Source organism: Heteronotia binoei, chromosome 15 (assembly GCF_032191835.1).
Source record: "Heteronotia binoei isolate CCM8104 ecotype False Entrance Well chromosome 15, APGP_CSIRO_Hbin_v1, whole genome shotgun sequence".
NCBI lineage: Eukaryota > Metazoa > Chordata > Lepidosauria > Squamata > Gekkonidae > Heteronotia > Heteronotia binoei.
In genome coordinates this window covers 21,369,525-21,390,941 of record NC_083237.1, presented here as the reverse complement: position 1 = coordinate 21,390,941, position 21,417 = coordinate 21,369,525, and the positions used below count along the sequence as shown (strand labels likewise).

The window sequence follows — 21,417 nt, the reverse complement described above, 5'->3', positions numbered from 1 at the left end:
GGGGGGCAAAGGGCAGGGATGCTTCCAAGGCTGCCACTGCTTCTTCCCAGGCAGGCTTCTGGCTTCTCTCGCTTTAGAAATGAACAACAAAAGGTGCCACTGCTTCGAGAGGTTTTAAAAAGTACTTTTATTTTTATATTACAAAATAATCTGAGTCAGGCTGCTTTTCTCCAAGGTACCTGGAACAGTTTGCTCAATACTTTGATTTCAACTGGGGGTTTTTCCCTTCACCTCCCAAGTAGTAAAATATCTAATTGTTCAGAAATGAGGACGAGCAGGCTCTGCTTCCATTCAATTAACAAACCCTGGGTGCCCGGTTCTTCCTTTGCTATAACCCATCAGCTCCTAGCCCCAACCTTGGGCCTGCCTGGGCTCTTGGACGTGCTTTTGAGCCAGTGAGTTCCAAGGAAGCATCCTGGCTTGCTGAGGAAGTGAATGCAAAACTCGTGGGCATGTCCCACTCCATCTCAGCATGACACTGTGATTGCTTTCAAGTCATTCTACATTGGAAACAAGCGAGTCCAAGGAACAGAGGCGTATGGACACAGGTGTCCAATGGGAGGGGCTGGACGTGGACGGAAAACAGGAGGTGCTGAGGATGGCCTGACTTTAAGACAGAAAGCAGTAGCTAGAAAACTCAGCGAAAGCCAATGGACTGTCCTGGCTCACAACTCTCTGCTTCAGGCAAACAGACCTTTATAGGCCCACAGTCTAGGCCTCTTTCAAAGAGAAAACCCCCACAAAAGATGCTCTGAATGAAGGCAGTCGAGTGCTAGATATTGCAGATTCAGGTTTCTGCTTCTCTTGTCATAGGCACATCAAACAGGATTGGCTCCGTGGGGGCAAGGGAACATCCAGTCCCCGCCCCCCGCCCCAACCCAGGTTTTACAGAATACCCGAAGCCTCCCTGCTCCCTGTTAAGACGCAAAGACCATCCTGTGTGGGGAGAGGACAGCTCTAAAGTGGCACGGCGTGAAGGAGGAAGGGAGAAGGAAATTATGGCAGACTGGTCACTTCCTCCAAGGCAGTGATTAGAAAAAGGTCACCAAAAAAAGGCAACAGTGGCCATGATCAAGATGAGAAGGTGGGCGAGAACTCGGTCAACTCTCAAGAAGATGCCCTGCCTGAACTCGAGGGGGAGGGGAATACTCATGGGGAATCTGCAACAAAATTGGCTGACCGAGGAAGTGTCAGTTTGTGAGCGGCTGGGTCAGGGACAAAGAACTGCACTGTGGGTGAAACACACAAATATAGGACCAAAATGTTACAAACCAAAGGAGGAACAAATTGCGTGAAATCCAGAAAGGCAAGAGTCAATGCAGAACAGGCTTCACTTTGTACCCCGCCCCCAGAAATTATTTCATCCTGCAAGAAAACACAGGAGAGTCTAGATTTTGGGTAGCCGGGAAGGTGGCAGCCACAGGCAGCTTGTGCTTTCACGACTGGATGAAGGCATGAAGCGTCTCCACCAGCCCTTTTTCAGTGCAAAGGCCTCCCAGCAGGGGGAAGCAGCAGTTCCAGAACTCAGACGAAGCCAAAAACTGAAATCCTGAAAGACACACAAACGAGGAGGAGGGAGGGGAAGAGAATCAGCATGCTTCACTCCAGGGTTCAATGGGAAGCTCCAATTTGTGTGGCAGCTCCACACACCCCACTCCCTCCTAAACTAAAGTCCAATCAACACTTTTGCTTCAGGGCCCTTGGAAGAGGCATAAGGGCATTTAGACAGGCAGCAACTTAGTCCTCAGCCTCTGTTAACAGCAGTTAGCCATGTGTTAGCAGTGTCTGGGGTTCCGCTGTGTAATGCAGGCTACGCTGTGTCCAAACAGATTGAAACTCTCCAAAGCCCTTCCATACGCTTCCAGGAGTGAGGAATTATAGCTATGATGGCAGAGATCACGATTATGAATTGCTCCAAAGATTGCATGTTTTGTGGGACTGAGTATGGAGAGGCTCATCTAGCTGGTTAGCAAGCCTCTCCTCTGATCTGCATGCCAGGTAAGCCTGGGGGCCTGCCCCAGTGGTCTGCAACCAACTCCGCAAGGGCACCAGCAGGAATACCAGAGAGCTTGGGAAAGGCTTCATGGCTTCACACCCCAAACTCTCTTTACCACCCAGAGACTGGAGCCGCATTCCACCTGGATGAGAACGCCTGCCCACTAGAGTTGGCTACAGGCAATGCAACTTGGCACCCCACTTCCCAACAGTTTTCCCCTAGGCTCACTATGCCCCATAAAGGCAGCAGTGGGAATACCAAGGGGTGAGGAGAGGCTTTAACATGATATACTCCTTCTGGAGTATCTCTTTGCCATTCTTCTGCCAAGAGCCCTACTCCCCGCAAAGCCACCTTTCTTGTATTATTCTGAGCTCTATTACTCTTGCAGTTAGCCCTCCCCCCACCAGAGATTAATGCGCCTACTTTTGATCAAAATAAATACACAAAGAGCTATACGCACCAGCGGGCTCCGACAGCGCAGCACAAAGAGGGAGATGGAACCAGGAACCCTTCTAGCCAGCCACAACTGCTATGCAGATGATGGCGATGATGACGAGCACCGTGACACTCAGGCAGATGACGATCATGACCTTCTTCTGCCGAGTCCCAGAAAGAGGACAGGAAAAGCTGAGGTAGGTGGGTGGAATGGGAGGCTCTGTGCTACAGTTGCTTTCTATGAACCCCGAATGGACCAAGCTGCCTGACACAGACTCAGATCGCTGGCCCAACTAAGTCACTACTGCCTGCTCCGACTGGTAGGAGTCCCCCAGCCTCTGGCAGCAAAGACTTTGCTGATTCTTTATCAGAGAACCTTTTATCTGAAAATGCCAGAGACTGGCCCTAGGACTTTTTGCACACAGAGGATGCACTCCGTCACAAAGCTCTGGCCCTTCAGGGAGAACGCAGCAGCATAAAAAGCACTGAAGCTTCCTGAACACCCCCCTCTCCGATTTAATGATGCACTGCCCCCTCATGTTTTCAGACCTTCTCCCTGCAGCCACAAGGGCCAAAAATTTGGGCTCTACCTTCCCCAATGAAAGAAGACAATTCTCAGGATGTTTAATTCTGCTCTTGCATGCTGCGACTTCAGCTGAGCGGGACATGACGGTGACTTTTTCATTCAGAAGGGGTGCCGCATAAATCATGTTTTGGAGCCAGGCAACTTACCTTGCGGGCTTTCTTCTGATTCTCCTGAGCTGTGTGGAGGTGAATCTGCCCTTTTTTGACGTAGTCCTCAGAGTCCAGAATGGCCTTCTCTATCCGGTTAATCATCTCTCCCTAAACCCGGACAAAGGGGAGGCAGTGAGAAGACTCTACAGCAGGGGTGGCCAATGGTAGCTCTCCAGATGTTTTTTTTGCCTACAACTCCCATCAGCCCCAGCCAGCATGGTCAATGGCTGGGGCTGATGGGAGTTGTAGGCAAAAAAACATCTGGAGAGCTACCGTTGGCCACCCCTGCTCTACAGTGAACGGGGCGAAACAGACAAGTAATTCTGGGACAAAAGAAAGAAGTGGAAGCTAATAGGTTCCAACATGGACTGAAGCAAAGGGGTTGAGTATGTGTGGGGCACAAGGGGTAAAGAAAAGAAAACAAGGTCAAGAGAGATGGTCGATAAGCTGTCCAGTGAAGTAACGAAGGAAGAAAAAGGCATGTAAATACAGCTACTCAGTAAGAGACATTTCCTCTCCAACTTCACAGACCGAAATGCAGCAATTAGTCCCATCTTAATTCTCACATGTGGCATGTGGAGGACGGTAAATAACAAGAGGCGGCCAGAAGATGGACAAGAATCTGAAGCACACTGGAAAAAGGAATCCAGAGTTGCCTCTTTCACACTAGAGCGGAAGACTGCTTGGCTTCTAGCTTCCCCCCTCCCCGGTACCTGCAACTCCACCTCCGTGGCCAGGTACATGAACATTTCGTGCAGCTCCTGGATGCTGCGCTCCAGCTTGAGTATCTCACTGTGCCGTGTCTCAATTTCATTCAGCGCCTGCTTCGTCACTTGCGTGTCCTTCATGATCTGGGTGGCGAAGGATGAGGAGGGTGAGTGTCTTGCAGTGGCCATCCACCCTCCCTTTGAAAGTCTCACTTAATTGATACTCACATTGGAGACAAACACCTCTGTCTGCCCACTCTCCAGCATCTGGTCGAGCTCTTCATCTGTCACCACCCCACTGCCAGCTGGGAAGAAAACAGGGCAATCTCAGCACCAAACATACTGTCTCTCTTGCCCTTGCGTTCAGGGTGATGTGAGCTGTTCTCTCTTCTTCATTTCATTCTCACAACCCTTTAACGGCAGTTAGGCCAACTGAGAGCAACTTGCCCATGGTCACCCAGAGAGTTACATGGTAATGTGGAGACTAAAACCTGGGTCTCCCACATCTGTCGCTCTGACCATTATACAACCCAAATGTGCTTGAATTCAGCCATCCCCATTTGAACCACTGTATGAACAGTCCTCTCCTGAAACCAGGAAGAGAATCTGGGTTCCACGTTCAGAGGCAGCAGACCCCTCCTCAAGCTGCAAGACAGCAGTAAGGGCCCCGACTGCCCATTTTCTAGCACCGCACTGCCATCTAGTGGAGCACGGCATCACATGAGAGAAGCTCCACCCAACACAACCTCCTCAGCCTTCAAGCACGCTGTTCAAGGACTCAACAAAATCCCAACACTTTGCAACCATATTCTGTGACTGGAATTTGGAAAGCTTTGCATAATGCCTGGAATGCTTTGTTTGAATTTCCTGCTGTGGGTTTCAAGCCAGATTTGTCTGCCAAGAAATCTCTGTTCTCTTGCTCTAAGGCAAGCCAGTCCGTTCTTGCAGGATTTTGTCTGTCATGACTACAGGTGGACAGAAAGTTTAGCGGTAGAAACTCCTAACCTGAGAATCTTAAAAGGTCGACCTTCATGAAATGAGAAATCCAGAAACAAGAGCCATGTGAGCATAAGTGCTTACCAGGGATATCAGAGTTTATTCTTGGCTCCATAGAAAGAGGGACTGAGCAAATGTGGTGATATTCTCAACAGAGTTAGATGGTAAAGAAACCGTTTCAAAGAACCATATTTACAAGCTGTTAAAGAGCCCCTGAGCATGCCTCAAAATCCATGCCTTTCACAATATACACCCCCCAAAGGTATCTTTTTCAGCTTTAGGAGGCAACTGTGCCTCTTCCTTGGACTTAAGAATTCTGAGGAATAATTCAGCTAGCAGACCCATATCACACAGAATTACACAAATCCTGTGTTCCTGATGTCACAGCGTTAACTGAAATTTCATTTTTTGGGGGATTATTTTTTTTTGGGGGGGGGGGGAGAACCAGTCTTTTTAAAATCACTTGTTTGTGCTCAGTTTTCTGGACCTTCCCCTTTCAGTGCTGCTACCACCATGAAGATGTCATTAAAACTACACTGCTCCTGTTCCACGTAATCAGAGAATACAGCTGCTACTCCCTTGCTGTGCAGAGGAGAAAAGCAGGAGCAGTGGGCCACTTTGTTTGCTGTTGTGGATCGTCAAACTTGTCAAATTTTGAACAGTTGTACAGAATTTCTCAGCCGTTGTTGAAAATTACTGAACAGCTGCAGAAAATCTCTCCGCAAAACTGGAAACAACCAAACAGCTCCCACTCTCTGCAGACAGAACACAGGACTAAGGGAGAGAATCCCAAGACAGGACTTCATTCCTCCTTCCCTTCACATGCTCACCATTTGGGAGAACACAGGGCTGGCAAGGGGGAAGTTAACATGGCACATCCTTCACTGGCTCTTCTGAGCTGGCGCTGCGCTCTGCTTAAATACAGAGGCAGCTTGTAGGATGAACAGCTGCCAGGATGGACTCCTTACATCCTGCCCTTGGCCATTTAGGCTGCATCCCTTCTATCTAGCTTCTAATCCACTCAAAGAATGAAACAATGAGGCAGAAGGGTCTTTCTGGATCTTCACCTCATATGTATATATACACACAAACACAAACTTTTATTTTCTGTTGGAGCTGAACAGGTCTTAAACACCAACAGTTTCCTACAATAGCTGGCTGTGTAGGTTTTGGGCTGGCTGTGCCAGTTGAGGGGAAATAAAGGAAGTGGGAAATCTTTTTCCCCCCTTCCACTCATTGTTCGGCTGTGAATCCCCAAGCCAAGTGTGCTTGTGTAGCTCACCTGCCAACTTCCCCAGCTTTCAAGGTCATCTTTCTTTGGCGGACGACAGACAGTCGCTCCCCGTCTCCACAGGAAGATGACTTGGCTGGCGTACAAGCAGTATCACGTCACTGAGAACTTGTTATAAAATGGCACATTCTGAGGCAGAGGGGGAAAAAAGGCTTTCGAGGTTCTACCATGGCAGTGGAGGAGTAGACCAGATATATGCACCCCTTCCACCCCCACCAATCCCTGTAATTTCTTAAGGAAGAAAAACCTGTCTGATGGAATGCAGCTAACCTCCGGAAAAGAGAGAGAGAGATTTAAAAAAAAGAGTCATGCCCTCAAAACTAATAGGATTTCTCAGTGCAGGATTTCTTAGTGCTGAATTACAACACACGCTTCCTAAACTACTCTTTTCTTCTGAGCTACATTTCCCCAATTCACAACCCACAGTTCTGCAATATGCACAAAAAAACTCGGGCATTCTTCCTCTTGCTTTGCTAATTCCACATCTGAAATTATTAATGCCAATGGAAGAAGGTTCATGATTTTCTTCCTCAGGAAAGCCCTCCACTGTCTTGGCTTCTACATAACTGGGAACAAAGCCATTTCTCACCTGCTACATGACCACCACCTGAGCTTTCAGGATCTGAATGGAGCTCACCGCAGGGTGATAGGCTCTGCAGAGCATTCTCGGGGTCAGGTCATTCTGCTGTTTTCTCCTAAATGAGAACAGCAGTGGCCCATCTCTGGCCTTCGAACACAGGAAAAACAGGCAAGTCTTGACTGCATGCAACCAGCAGCGATTTACCCGCCAGTCTTTAACTGGTGGTGGGGGCCATGCGTGACTAGATGTCAAGGAGGACAAAGTTCCTTTACATGAAACAACGATGCAGAGACTGGCAGTTGCGACAGCTGCAGCTTGCTAAACAGGAATAGGTGGAGGTAGCTGCTGCTTGAAGTCCTCTTCTACAGAACACCTGCCCTTCTTTGCAGTCAGAAACCCCTTCGAGGGAGAGGCAGAGATGTACATATTGGGTCAATTCAATTTGCTGATGGGGGTTTAAAGGAGGGTTCAGAAAGGGCTTCAGATTCTCTGTTGAAGCTTCCTTTGCTAATGTGGGAACTGCTGCACCTGAATCAGTACTCTGTCCAGTTCACAGTGGTTACCCTGTTCCACACTTACATGTGATCCTTAGCAACAAGACTACTATAAAATACTTGGGAACAGAATCCATTTGAGCTCTTAGAAAGAAAAACACAAATAGGCACCAACATTACCTCTTTTCTGCATCAGAGAATTATGCACCCAAAATACATTATACAGCTTCAGCTTACTTCTCCCCTCATTTCTGCTATCCATGGAGAGGTGTAAAGGACTAAAAGGAAGTGTTTAAAAGAGCTCAGCTGGTAAACAGTGTTCAGTGCCCACCCTGTGCAGGCATATACACTCCCTTGAGATGTCACCAAACACGGAACTAATTTTTAACCACCTCTTGCAACGCTAAAGACCAGAAATGCACTCTCTCTTACCCCTTCCCCCCTGAAAGCTAACTGTATGGTGATGCCTGGTATACATAAAACCTTGGCTAGCAAGTTTTGCTGAACAGCTTGTGAATTTCTGCACATCCCACCCTAAGCAGCCGCAGTGTGAGTTAATAGGGCATTTAATGTAGGTTTGGAAGACTTGGCTTTGGACAAGTCACGATCTCAGTGTAGCCTACAGCTGGGACCTTCCCTTGTTCCTGTGACTGAAGGGCTAACACGAGTGTGAAGCAGCCAAGCAGCAAGGGAGTGACTTGACCAACACTAACATAAAGCCATTATTTGGGCTGCTGCAAAGGAAGTAACTCACTGATTTGCAATTGTCGCTTGATCCGTTCCAGGTTCTTGTCTCGGTACTCTGATTGAATCGAGTTGCACTTATTGATAAGATCCAGGAACTGCTGAGACAGGATCCCGTGCTAAGACAGAAAAGGAGAGAAAGGGTTAAGGACCTCTGAGGGTGCCTCGCCAGCTCCTCTGCCAAGCTAACTACCTCTGCTACTGAGCTAGCTGGTGGGGCTGCATCTCACCTGGGTCCTTTTCATGCGGGTTTTAACAGAGTTCCGATTCTCATCTTCTTCGCTCTTCTTGGGCTCAATCTCTAAATGAAAAGAAAATTAAAACACAGCATGACTGTTAAATCACCTTGCTTCATCTTTGAGCTACGGACAGAACTCTGGAGCTCCAGGCCAGCCCCAGACACCTCTCCCTCAGCCGAAGATCAGGGCCCAGGAGAGCAGTATCCAGCATCCTCCCTCCCACCCATTAAATCCCCAGTCTCCTTTCACTGCAGAGTCCTACTCACTCTTCAGATGGGCCCGAATGTCCTTTGCCAGCTCCTTGATCTCCTCACGTAATTTCTGTAGGTCCTGCTTCATGCCTGAAAATGCAAGGTTACACAGGTGAGAGCTTGCAGGGGTTAGGAAGCACTTGCATGGGGCTTATGGGATGCAGGTCACATGGCTTCCCTCGTGTCACACCCAGTTCCTGCAGGTGTCCAGTTTCTAGCCTATTTTAGCTGCCAACCTTTCTGCTAGAGCTGATTGTTAAGGGATGCATGTGCTTAGCATGGTTGAGCACTAGATTAACACCCCCCCCTGCACTCTTCCTAATTGCTCCCCCACTTCTGAGCAAACTTACTATCTTCAGGAAGTGGCGTGGCCAAAATTGTGATCTGATGTTTCTCTAGATCTACTACTTTGCTTTCCAGAGTCTTCAGTGCCTCTCGGATACCACGCGTCTAATGATGAGAAAAGCATATGATGAGAAGGGACAACACTAACTACAGTTCATTAGTAAATGGATACAATATGGACCTTTCAACAGTGAGCATGCAACCAGTCTTCTATTGTCATCTGCCTGTCTAGAAAATGCCCCAGAGTGTGTGGAAGGTATTTATACATTGTGAGTTACCTAAAAGCTGCTCATGGTAACTGGGACTCTTTAGAACAGGGGCAGCCAAACTGCGGCTCGGGAGCCACACATGGCTCTTTCACACACATTGTGTAGCCCTCAAAGCCCCCACTGCCCTATTGGTCAGCTTGGAGAAGGCATTTCTCTCTTTAAATCACTTCTCCAAGCCAAGCTAGCTGGTGGCTTGGAGAATGCATTCAAGTTGCTTTCTTTCCACCTCTCCCTCCCTCCTCCCTTGCAGCTCCCAAACCTCTGATATTCACGTCTTGTGGCTCTCAAACATCTGATGTTTATTCTATGTGGCTCTTATGTTAAGCAAGTTTGGCCACCCCTGCTTTAGAAGACCTCTGTTCCTCCTTATCCCTCAGCTGCATGTTACAAGGTTGCTCAATCCCTCTGATACATCACAGTAATCAAGCCAGTGGCAGAGAGCTTGTATATGCTCTCTGCCACCCTATGCCCACTGTGATACCACAGCATACCAGCCAATGGCACCAAGAGAGGCAGAACAAGAGAGGCCAAAAGCTGAGAAAAGATATTTCAATGGGAGAATTAAATGCAGGGAAAGGTCATGATACCATTTGGAGGAATTCATCAGTAGGATCTGGGGCGTCCTTGAATTTTGCTGATCCAGGCCGCACAACCAGCATTTCACGCTCCGCTTCTTCATTGTCAGAGCTGTCATCATTCTATGAAAGATGCAGAAAGAAGAGTTTAGATGGGTCCAACAAAACCCCCACTTACTATGGATTTATTGCGGGGCAGCAGCAGAGAGGAAGAGACATGTTCTTAAAGTAAATACAGTTAGAGTAGAGGAAACACCCTCAAAGTTTCAAAGGTTGTTTAAGATAAATATAGCACATTGACCTAGGATCAAGGTTACATTTTTGAAAAACGGACTGGACTGTTTTCTGTTTGGTACAGGTACACTCCAGGTCTTCCCCTGTGCTCCTTGTACTACTAGGCTAGCAAAGAACTTTGGAGAAGAAGAAGACTGCAGATTTATATCCCGCCCTTCTCTCTGAATCAGAGACTCAGAGCGGTTTACAATCTCCAATATCTTCTCCCCCTTTCATGGACTGCTGCCTTGACGTGGCGAGAGGGCTTGCACAGTTCAGTGAGGCTATGGGCTATGCCATGCAGGGCCACCCAAGATGGACAGGCCACAGCTGAGAACCCAGACAAAATGCAATCCACTGGAGAAAGAAATGGCAACCCACTCCAGTATCCTTGCCAAGAAAACCTCATAGACAGTAACAAAAGGCTAAAAGATATGGTGATGGAAGATGAGCGCCTCAGGTGAGAAGGTGCCCAATATGCTACTGGGGAAGAGCGGAGGACAAGTCCAAGTAACTGCAGAAAGAGTGAAGCGGCTGGGCCAAAGCCGAAAGGATGCTCAGCTGTGGATGTGTCTGATGGTGAAAGAACAGTCCGATGCTGCAAAGAACAATACTGCATTGGACATGGAATGTAAGATCTATGAATCAAGGTAAGCTGGATATAGTCAAACAAGAGATGGTAAGACTGGATGTCGAAATATTGGGAACCAGCGAACTAAAATGGACGGGAATGGGTGAATTTAACTCAGAGGATCACTACATCTATTATTGTGGGCAAGAGTCCTGTAGAAGAAATGGTGTGGCCTTTATAGTTAACAAGAGAATGAAGAAGGCAGTAATGGGATACAGTCTCAAAAATGACAGAATGCTATCGGTCCAAATCCAAGGCAAACCATTCAATATCACATTAATCCAAGTCTATGCCCCAACCACTGATGCAGAAGAGGCTGAAGTGGACCAGTTCTATGAAGATCTACAACACCTTCTAGAATTAACACCAAAAAAAGATTAAATTAAAAGACGTTTGCTCCTTTGGAGGACAGCAATGGCGAACCTGGGCAGTATAATAAAAAGCAGAGACATCAGACTGCCAACAAAAGTCTGTATAGTCAAAGAGATGGTATTCCCAGCAGTAATGTATGGCTGTGAGAGCTGGACCATAAGGAAGGTTGAGCGCAGAAGAATAGATGCTTTTGAGCTATGGCGCTGGAGAAGAATCTTGAGAATTCCTTGGACTGTAAGAAGATCAAATCAGTCAGTCCTAAGGGAAATCAACCCAGACTGTTCCCTGGAAAGACAGATGCTGTAGCTGAAGCTCAAATACTTTGGCCACCAAATGAGAAGGGAGCACTCCCTGGAGAAGATCCTGATGCTGGGAAAGACAGAAAGCAAAAGAAGAAGGGAACGGCAAAAGATGAGATGGCTGGACAGAGTTACTGATGTTACAAACACTAATTTGAGCAGACTTCGGAGGATGGTGGAAGACAAGAGGGCCTGGCGTGACTTTGTCCATGGGGTCGCAAAGAGTCAGACTCGACTATACGACTGAACAACAACAACAACAAATATCTTCTACCCCTACAACAGACATCCTGTGAGATCGGTGGGGCTAAGAGGGTTCTCACAGCAGCTGCCCTTTCAAGGACAACTCCTGTAAAAGCTATGGCTGACCCAAGACCATTCCAGCAGCTGTAAGTGGAGGGAAAGCAATAGTTACCTATTTGTTTCCAGTACAATTCAAAGTGCAGGTTCTTACTTTTAAGGTCCTTAATGGCTTGGGACTGGCTACTTGAAAAACCATCTCATTCCATATTATCCAGCCCACCAGTTAAGATATGCCACTCAAGCCCTGTTCACTGTGTGCCCATGTTCAGAAGTGAGATGGGTGGTAACTACAAGCAGGGCATTTTCTATAGAGGCAGCTTGCCTTTGAAATGCCCTTTCCTTTGCTGGGCTTGCCTGGTACCTACTTTACTGTCTTTTAAGCACTAAGTTAAAGCAAATCTCTTTTCCTGGGCTTTTAACTATGGATTGTTTTTATGTTGCTTGTATTATCAACGGCTTTTGTTTTTAATTGTAAGCCGCCTTGAGCAGGACTATGAAAAGGCGCCATGGCAAAGAAAATGTTCTAAATAAATAAGCATTCTAGGGCCAGTATAAATATGCAAAGAAGTTAAAGGGTCACCTAACTATAAATCTCTGCTCACGACCTGAGTTCAATCCCAGCGGAAGCTGGTTTCAGGTAGTCAGCTTAGGTTGACTCAGCCTTCCATCCTTCTGAGATCGGTAAAATGAGTACCCAGCTTGCTGAGGGGGAAGTGTAAATGACTGGGGAAAGCAATGGCAAACCACCCTGTAAAAAGTCTGCCGTGAAAATGTTGTGAAAGCAACGTCACCCCAGAGTCGGAAACGACTGGTGCTTGCACAGGGGACCTTTCCTTTCCTAACTATAAAATGGTATATAATTGTATGTGATAGCCTTCAGTTGTAATGACATATGCAGCTGGTCCACACAAGAAACCTATAGTCTTTAGTGATGTTTATCACTTGTGTAATCACTTGTTCTCCCACGTGGAAACCTAACTGGTTACTATACCTTGCTAGAGAAGAAGCAAGTGATCCTCTGCAAAAATGAGAAAATGAGCTATGGACAGGAGTACTTCCCCACTTGGGAAAAGCACTGTCCTCAGTCTTTGAACTTACATGTATTATAGCAAAAATGGGCCATGACAAATAACACATAAAAGATTAAGGATCAACACTCCAGCCACAAGACAGATTTAAACACACACATGCACCATGAACATATATTTTGGCTGCATTCTGTTCCTATTCAAATTCTTACTTATAAATAGGATTATAATTCCACCATCCCCTAGGAAAATAACTTCAAAGGGAGATTCCAAGGTGAAACTGCTGAATTCATCATTCATCATGATACAAGGGCTTAATAAGGATCTGGAATTCCTCAGCTATTACAGGTATTACTTTGTTGTGTGATTATGTCTCACTCTATACTTCTTGCATTTCCTGGCCTTGTGACTGTGGGTATTTTTTATTTGCAACCTCACCTATATGTCTGCCTAGAGAGAACCCACTGTGTGCATCTGGAAGAAGAAGTGCCAGTCCACAATGCTAGAATGAAAACTTGTTTGCCTTTTCAATGCCACAGGCCTCCTGTTTACTTAAGATTATGTACATTTCAGGATTTTTTTTTTAATGTAATACTGTTTATTTTGCTTCAAAAACATTTCCGCATTCTAAACATACAAAAAAACAACAGTTGTCTTTCTGTATATAGTGAAATTAGCATTCTGCGGCCATTCTTAGTTGTGGAAAGGGGAGGACATTTCAGGATTTCTTAAGGACACTGAACACCCACAGACTGTCTTACTGGGTAACAAATTCAATTTCTCAAGAACTTCAGTTTAAAAGAAAATTAGAGAAAGTTTTCCCCCTTCACAGTCATGAAGGTATGATTGAAAGAATATGGTCACAAACCAGAAAAGCCCCTGAAGCCAGGAAGGCGGCTGAGGAGGATTTTTTTAATAGTTGGGGGCTCCCTGCCCCCTCTCCTAAACTGCAACACCAGAATAAAATTATGCAAAACGTCTCATTCAAATATGCTGAATTATGCATCAAAGAGGACTTCGTTCGGTAGGTTGTGGAATTCAGTTTATCTTCAGCCAGAATTTGAGTATTTGTTCTGCTATACTGCATTCAAAATAGGGATGTAAAATTTATTTAATAAAGCAACTATTTAAACTATCAAAAATATTACTGTTTAAACATTACCAAGCGCAAAATCTAGCCTACGTACGTGTTCTCGAACTCATGAAGCTGCCTCATACTGAATCAGACTATTGGGCCATCAAAGTCAATACTGTCTCGTCAGACTGGCAGTGGCTCTCCAGAGTCTCAGACAGAGGTCTTTCACATCACCTTCTGCCAGATCTTTTAACTGGAGATGCCGGGGATTGAAGACCAGACCTTCTGTATGCCAAGGAGATGCTCCAGGACTGAACCATGCCATGGCCCCTCCTTTCCTTACATACCAGCTCTTCTACAGTTCTTTGCAGGGAAAAAACCCCTAGCACACTCTGGTGTCAGTCTTCTGCACAAACAGTAAGGCCAGCAGCAGAAAACGTACATTCCACAGGCAAAGATGACCGTAAAACGCAAACATCTCCAAGTCTCGGAAAACTTGTACAGCACTATATGAATGGTAAACAAATTCTTATTGCTCAATCAAACATTTACTGTTTTGTATCCCTAACAGTAAACATTTTGTAAAAATCGAGTTGTAACAAAACATAGCAATTAAATTACTACAATCAAGCTAACATAAGCCCGAAAACATCCAGATTTTACCTACTCCCAAATTCCCTTCAAAATAAGCGCTTCTCAAAACAACACAAAGAAACAATGTAGTAAGGGAGGCTTCTTGGGATAATCCCAAAGTTTGGGTGTAGTACTGAAAATGTAGCAGCCTCTATATTCCCGCCCACCTCACCTTTGCCTCTAAGGGCATACAGAGAAAGCCTCCCAGCTGAAGTCGTAAGGTCATGGAGCCAGTTTGTCAAATACTCTGGGCCCCAAGCTTTAAAAAGTCATCGTCACTACTTTGAACTAGGCCCAGAAATGTATTAGAAATCAGAGATGATGATACCAGGCTTTCACAACATGAAGTTGGTTTATTTCAGCACACAATTTTTGAGTCACTTAGCTCAGAGTACAAACAGCTTGCTTATAGGACAATCTGCCAATTCAAATAGCTTATTAAAGAAACAGTCCCTAAATGTGAATTCTAGAAATGCAGACAACACAATGCCATCCTTAATATTTCATTTAATTGTGGTGTAAGCTTTCAAAGGCCATCCAGCCTCTCCTTTATCAGACGAATCTACACAGGTGGTAGGAATATTACTACTATTTAATGAGGCTACAAAATTAAACTGCAGCCATAAATTAGAATTCTGCCCCTAATTGATTGGTGAGGCACAGCCTGAGGAACACTGTACATACAGTGCTCAAAGTTCTCCCCTTCCTGTGTCAAATTTGATGACGGTTTTTTTTCCATACAGTTGGCAGTCAAAATTAGCAGCTGCTTTGCATTTCAGAGTGAAACCACCACATCCCTTCTAGGCAACTAAAGCTCACAGCACTCAGTTGAAGCTGACAAGAACCTTTAAACCTGGTTATTCTGCAATTCTGAAAAGAGGAGGAATTGGGCATATGGGGGAGATCTTCAATTAGACTACAACCTTAGATGTGAAGACAGGGGTTGGGAATAATTGGAGGAGAAAATTGACAATGTAAGATGCCCCCCAAGCCCTGTTCTCTGTGTGCCCATGTTTAGAAGTGAGATGGGTGGTAACTACAGACAGAACATTTTCTGTGGTGGCACCGAAAAAGAAAAACAACCCCAACCCTAACACAAAGAACTGCATACAATACATAAATTTTACCATAAGCCATCCATGATCCTTGATCATAACATGAGATAAACAACTAGATGCCCCCTCTCCTACCACAAATAAATGCATTCATTTTGCTGCTCTACAGATAATAGTTTTTCTTCATCACTTGAATTATACTTTATATTACGTATTGCCATTGCTTCAAGAAGCTCTGTCTAGGTGACATACTTGGGGGCTATTTTATCCTCTTCTCAACTATTTCACAAGGTTGAGACACAGTAATTTATTCAAAGTTACCTGAAGAACTTCAAAATGGAGCAACAGTCAGTTCAGTTCATTAGATTTAAAAGCCCATAATCCATATGCCGTAAAAATTAACCAAAACTTTAAAAGTATACTGTTTTAAACAGTATTACAGAAGTATGCCACAACCACTATACAATTGTGACACAAACTGCTCAGCAAAAATCTTAACCTTGTAGATTCCGAAAAGGAAGAAAATTTTAATAGTCATTTCCTCAGGAACCTTTTTTTCGCAGCTGCATATTTTGGACAACAAAAAAAATGTGGGCAATTGAAGCTATAGTGATGGAGCAACATTTTGAATCAAAACTCCCCAGTCAAGGCTACTATCCTCCACTGGCCTTCCTCAAGCTCAAAAGACTGGTCAAATATTTTTTTTTGTTGCTGCTCCCGGTCACAGGTATATGCAATGCTCACTTATTTAGTTCTTTCATTTATATCCCACCTTTCTCCCCAGTGGGGACCCAATGTTGCCTTGACAACCAAGGATCATATCTCCAGCTTCAAATTTGCTTGCTGGAAATGCAGGGTCCAGGCCCTAAATGCACCCCATTCCCAGACATTCTTCTCTGGCCTATGCTTATGGGGGCTGAGATAAGGCTTTCTGGATGCCATTCAGTGGGATGGTGAGCTGAGCAGGACGCTGGAAAAGAGAAGGCAACGGTGCTACATAGGGAAGGACCATGTCAGAGGAAAATAAAAGTCAATGGGGGAGCAAAAAAATAAAGGTGCCAGAAGAGTCAGATGGGGGGTGGGGGGAACCAGAGTTCAAACCTCATTCAACCATCAAGTTTAAAAGGTGACCCTGAGGCCCCCAGCAACAGAAGCAGGGAGGGAGGACGGTGGCTCAGTGGTAGAGCATCTGCTTGGTAAGCAGAAGGTCCCAGGTTCAATCCCTGGCATCTCCAAAAAAGGGTCCAGGCAAATAGGTGTGAAAAACCTCAGCTTGAGACCCCGGAGAGCTGCTGCCAGTCTGAGTAGACAATACTGACTTTGATAGACCAAGGGTCTTGATTCAGTATAAGGCAGCTTCATATGTCCAAAGTAACACCAAGAGGTACAATCAGGGGTCATTTTGTAGAAAAATAGGTGGTGGAGCTCACCCAGGGATTGTTATACAGCTGCAAATGCTATTCAATGGACAAGGAGGTAGAACTCTCAGAAGGGGAAGGTGGAACTCTCAGAAAGGTTCAGGAGCTGTGCTCCTGTGAGGTACAATTAAATTGTACAATTAGGTACAATTAAAAGCTTACTTTAAATTCCGTTTTGTGGTTAAATGAGAAACTGAAAAACTCCCAATGTGGTTGAAGAGTCTTCCTCAGAGGGATTTTAAAATCAGGAACCTCACTTCTCCCTCTAGCAAAAGAGACGTCAACAAACCTGCCTCACAAGATTTTGGGATATGGTAACAGCTGCTGTGAGAGTTGCTTTACAGTTCATGATGGAGGAGACACTGGTGAAGTACAGGAGAAGCAACCAAAGCGGAGAAAGAGGAATTACTGCAGATTGGAACGCACAGAGTTTATTGTGATTTGTTATGGAGGGTCATTAGAGCCAATAAGGCTGTATCCTACAAGTGGGGCAACCAGTGGCTAAACATAACTTACCATCTCCCAGGCCAACCAGCCCACCACCAAGCACCACCGAGGGCACAAAAAACCACCCATCAACCAGCCAGGCCCTTCCCCCAATACACCCCCCTTCTACCAGCAACACTGGGGAAAACCAGGACAAGAGGGGAAGAAGAATCAATGAAATCAGATGAATCTGTGAAAATGGTGAAGTGTGTTCTCACAGAAGAATTAGAGAAACAAGTCTGCACAATGAAAATCCTTTTAAAGCACTTTCAGGACCTGAACTCATATGAGAAAAAGAGGAACAAAAGCAAGAAATGATGATGTTGAAAGACACATCAAAAACCTCAAAGTGTCAGGAGACAGTCCAGGAGGAAAACCAACAAAGAGCCCAAAAGGCCGTTTCCTACAAGCGGGGCAACCCCCGGCTGGACTTAACTTCCCATCTCCCAGACCAACCAGTGTGCCACCAAGCACCACTAAGGGCACTGAAAACTGGCTGTCAACCAGCCAGGCACTTTCCCCAATATGCCCCCCCTTCTACAAGCAACACTAGGGAAAACCAGGACAAGAGGGGTCATTCCCCAAATAAGGGGACATTTCGCAAGAAAGGAAATAAATTGATTTTAAAAAAATACTTTCAATTTTCCATCTATATAACTATTTATGTTTATATGTTGATTTACAGGATACATATTAATACATACATACATATATATATATATATATATATATATATATATATATATATATATATATATATATATATATATATATATATATATATATAAAAAAATAAGATTGTTGGGATATTAAAACTGGTTGGCAGTCATACATTCCAGTTCTTGGAAAACCAAACACAAACACATTATTTTTATACAGAACAGATTTTGCATCCAGTGGCACCTTTAAGACCAACAAAAGTTTATTCAAGGTATGGGGGCTTTCATGTGCATGCACACTTCTTCAGACAAAAAACAGAGTGATATACTTGAAACTAAAATGTCTAAAATGGAATGAATTAATAAAATCAGATGAATCCATAAAAATGGCAGTGTGTTCTCACAGAAGAACCAGAGAAACAAGTATGCACAATGAAAAGCACTTTCAGGACCTGAACTCATACAAGAAAAAAGAGGGGGGGGGGGATATAAAAAACTTTTAAAGGAAAAATGTAGAAAAATCAAGGAATTAGAAATTGAAGTAGAACTTATAAAAAATCAACTTCAGGCAGTCCACCATGATCTCCCAGAACAAAAGAAAATTAAATGCAAAACTAAGGCATGACAATAGTGTATTGCTTTTTCAAGTAGAACTTTTTAACGTGTATTTAGAAAAATCAGACAATACCTGTGAGGAACAAAAGCAAGAAATGGTGATGTTGAAACAAACTTCAAAAACCTCAAAGTGTCAGTAGACAGTCCAGGGGGAAAACCAAAAAAATGTTTCTGATGAGACAGATGTTTTCTTCTTAGTGAGAGAGAATCTTGATACTGAGTGACCAGTGTACACTAACCTGAATTGTCTTATTGCTGAGATAGTTTCATCTGTTAACACATATTATTAATGAAAAGATGAAAATTCCCCATGTTCTTCCCTCTCACATTGTTTTGTGAATCCTTGCCTTACACCCTTTTCAAAAATGTTTATATGCTTTGTCAAGTTTACAGAAGACAAAGTAAAATTTGCCTGTTAACTAAATATCAACGACTGAAAAAAGACAGTGGCACACGAGTACAGAAACTCATACCTTGAATAAACTTTTGTGAACCACTGACTGATGTATCTTGTTTTCTGCTCACCATGTTTTATTGTATTTTGTCTCTGAAATGCCAATAACGGTTGTCTTGTCTTAATGAATGAACTTTTGTTGGTCTTAAAGGTGCCACTGGACTCCAAAATCTGAATTTTTCTATATGTGTGTGTGTGTGTGTGTGTGACACTGCCTGAAATTATGCACTGAAATAGTCCCAATATTACAGGACTGGGGAACAGGGTAGGCAAAAAATAGCACAGGTGACCAGGGTGGGGAGGGCAAAGAATGGGAAAAGGCAGAAGAGAAGAGCAGTCATTAAACGTAACAACTCCTGAGTAGCAACAAAGAGGCAGTAATCTAGCCCATCCTGACAGGACGACCAAGTGACTGTAAAAGCTTTACCCCTTCAACTGACACATCGCAGGCTGCTGTCAAAGACTTTGGACACAATATATACCTCCATGACAAACCAATAATAACTGGTATACAAAAATATGCAGTTTCCTTTTAATCAATACTCTAGACAATAAATTCAAACTACTGAAATGATTCAAAAACAATCATACAAAAATCACCATCCAATACTGTGTTTTATCAAATCCATAGTCCAAACATCCCTTTTCTCACATTGTAGGAAAAGGTTGTTGGACTTTGGAGGAGGCCAGGAAAAGGGAAGGCAGCAACCTTAGCAATGTGTTTGTGTGTACAGATCAGCCCACCAAGAAATACATTATTATCAACAAAGAAATACTTATCAGGGGTCATTTCGTAGAAAAAGAGGTACTGGAGCTCATTTGCACAACTCATTTGCATATGCCATACACCCCTGACATCAGAAGGTGTACTAAATATATCAGCTCAGCATCTGCCTTAAAATGCTTCTGGAATTATAGCTGTCATAATAAAACCTTCTCCCCATCATAGTTTTTAAATTACTTTCTCCTATGAGGCCACAGTGGCCTGATGAAGATTTCTATCTGCCTGCCTGATATATTTTGGTCATTTTTTGTGCGGAAAAATATCAGAAAATTTGCAACATTCTCACAAGGGGGTTGAACAATGAAGCCCAAATGCATTTTTAAATTGGGTGTGTGTGTGTAAGAAAGAAAGAGCACAATAAAATGTAGAGTTTCCAGAGCTCCGCTCCTGTGAGCGCCTGCCCAAAATGAGGTTTGCTTATTATTACAAACAATCCACAGAAAGGGAGATGGTGGCTGAAGAACCAAGCGAGAGAAAAAGGTGTCAAAATGGGGGAAAGCGAAACCTGGAAATTGAAGAACAAAGCAGTAGACAAGTGGCACCTTTAAGACCAACTAAGTTTTATTCAGAATGTATACGAAAGCTTACATTCTGAATAAAACTTAGTTGGTCTTAAAGGTACCACTTGTCTACTGCTTTGTTCTGTTGCTCCAGACCAACACGGATGCACACTTAGATCTATCTACATAGAAATTGGAGTTCAGAAAAAAAAATTGGGGGGGGGGGGGGAAGGGGTGAGGCATAAAAGGCGGGCGGGTAGAAGGATAAAGTGGAGTCACACGGAGGGGGGGGGGGAACCAAAAGACCATTAAAGGGGGGAGAGAGAGAGAGAGACTATTGTGCGAGAAGAGACTCGAGAGCGGTCAGTGGTGCAAGGCGGGGATGGGAGAGGGCGGAGTCTAGCGACCGTTGTGGGTGTGGCCGGGCGCGCGCGGAGCGAGGGGGGGGGGAAGGGGGCACAGCGCTCACCTCTCGGAGCTCGAGCGTTCGATCCCTCATCTTTTTTTTTCCCCCTTTACACCCCAGGGACGAAACGACGCGAAGGGGAGGGGGGAATAGAATGAAGGGAAAGGAGAAACTGCGCAGGCGCGTACACGCTCCGTGCTCTCTTCGCCCACCCCTCCCGCGATTACACCTCCTCCCTTTCGCGTACGCTCGTAGAACGGGCACAGGCCCCGCCCCCAGGTGCCAAATACAGGATAGCGGCCGCGCGGCGCAACGTACGCGCGTCACGAAATCAGTCCCCTCCTCCTCACACCGCCTCAGCCAATGGAAAAACGCAGAGGAAGAGGGCGGGCTGACTTATGTCAATTAGGTTCTTTTCTTTAGCTGGAAAATGATCGAATTTAGGACGTGGAAAACACGGGGATTTCACAGATACCCCTTCCCCAAGTGAAAGTGTCTTCAACGATGAAATGTTTAAAAACCGGAAGCGTCCGCTGCCCATCCATTAATGACTTCAGTATGGCCGCTGTCGGAAGTCAATATTTTTAACCCATCCCTTGCTTTTGGTTAAGTAGCACCATAGAGCTATGAGCTTGGTAGAGCGTCACATGCTTCTGTTCCTATTTTTAACCACTAAATCGTCTCCTTACAGGGTTGCCAGCTCCGGGTTAGGAAATACCTGGAGATTTGGGGGGGTAGAGCTTGATGAGGTTGGGGAGGGTTTGGGGGG

General features: G+C 44.9%; 1 protein-coding gene across 1 annotated transcript; it reads right to left on the bottom strand.

Moving 5' to 3' along the window:
• Nucleotides 1-103: 103 nt before the first annotated feature.
• Nucleotides 104-20,913, bottom strand: STX4 (syntaxin 4). Its single transcript, XM_060255951.1, has 11 exons — nt 20,712-20,913; nt 9,670-9,780; nt 8,819-8,918; nt 8,484-8,558; nt 8,209-8,279; nt 7,989-8,097; nt 4,102-4,178; nt 3,880-4,017; nt 3,164-3,274; nt 2,457-2,592; nt 104-1,549 (listed from the first exon to the last, which is right to left on the bottom strand). The coding sequence occupies exons 1-10, from the start codon at nt 20,739-20,741 to the stop codon at nt 2,509-2,511; spliced, it is 906 nt and encodes a 301-aa protein (XP_060111934.1). The 5' UTR covers nt 20,742-20,913; the 3' UTR covers nt 104-1,549; nt 2,457-2,508.
• Nucleotides 20,914-21,417: the final 504 nt, after the last annotated feature.

Bases quoted from the DNA above. Each gene is read 5' to 3' on its own strand.
- STX4 (XM_060255951.1), bottom strand. From the start codon at position 20,741: ATGAGGGATCGAACGCTCGAGCTCCGAGAG. The intron at 4,018-4,101 runs GTGAGTATCAAT...TTCGCCACCCAG, and splicing joins CAGAGGTGTTTGTCTCCAAT to ATCATGAAGGACACGCAAGT. The intron at 3,275-3,879 runs GTACCGGGGAGG...GTCCGGGTTTAG, and splicing joins CCACGGAGGTGGAGTTGCAG to GGAGAGATGATTAACCGGAT.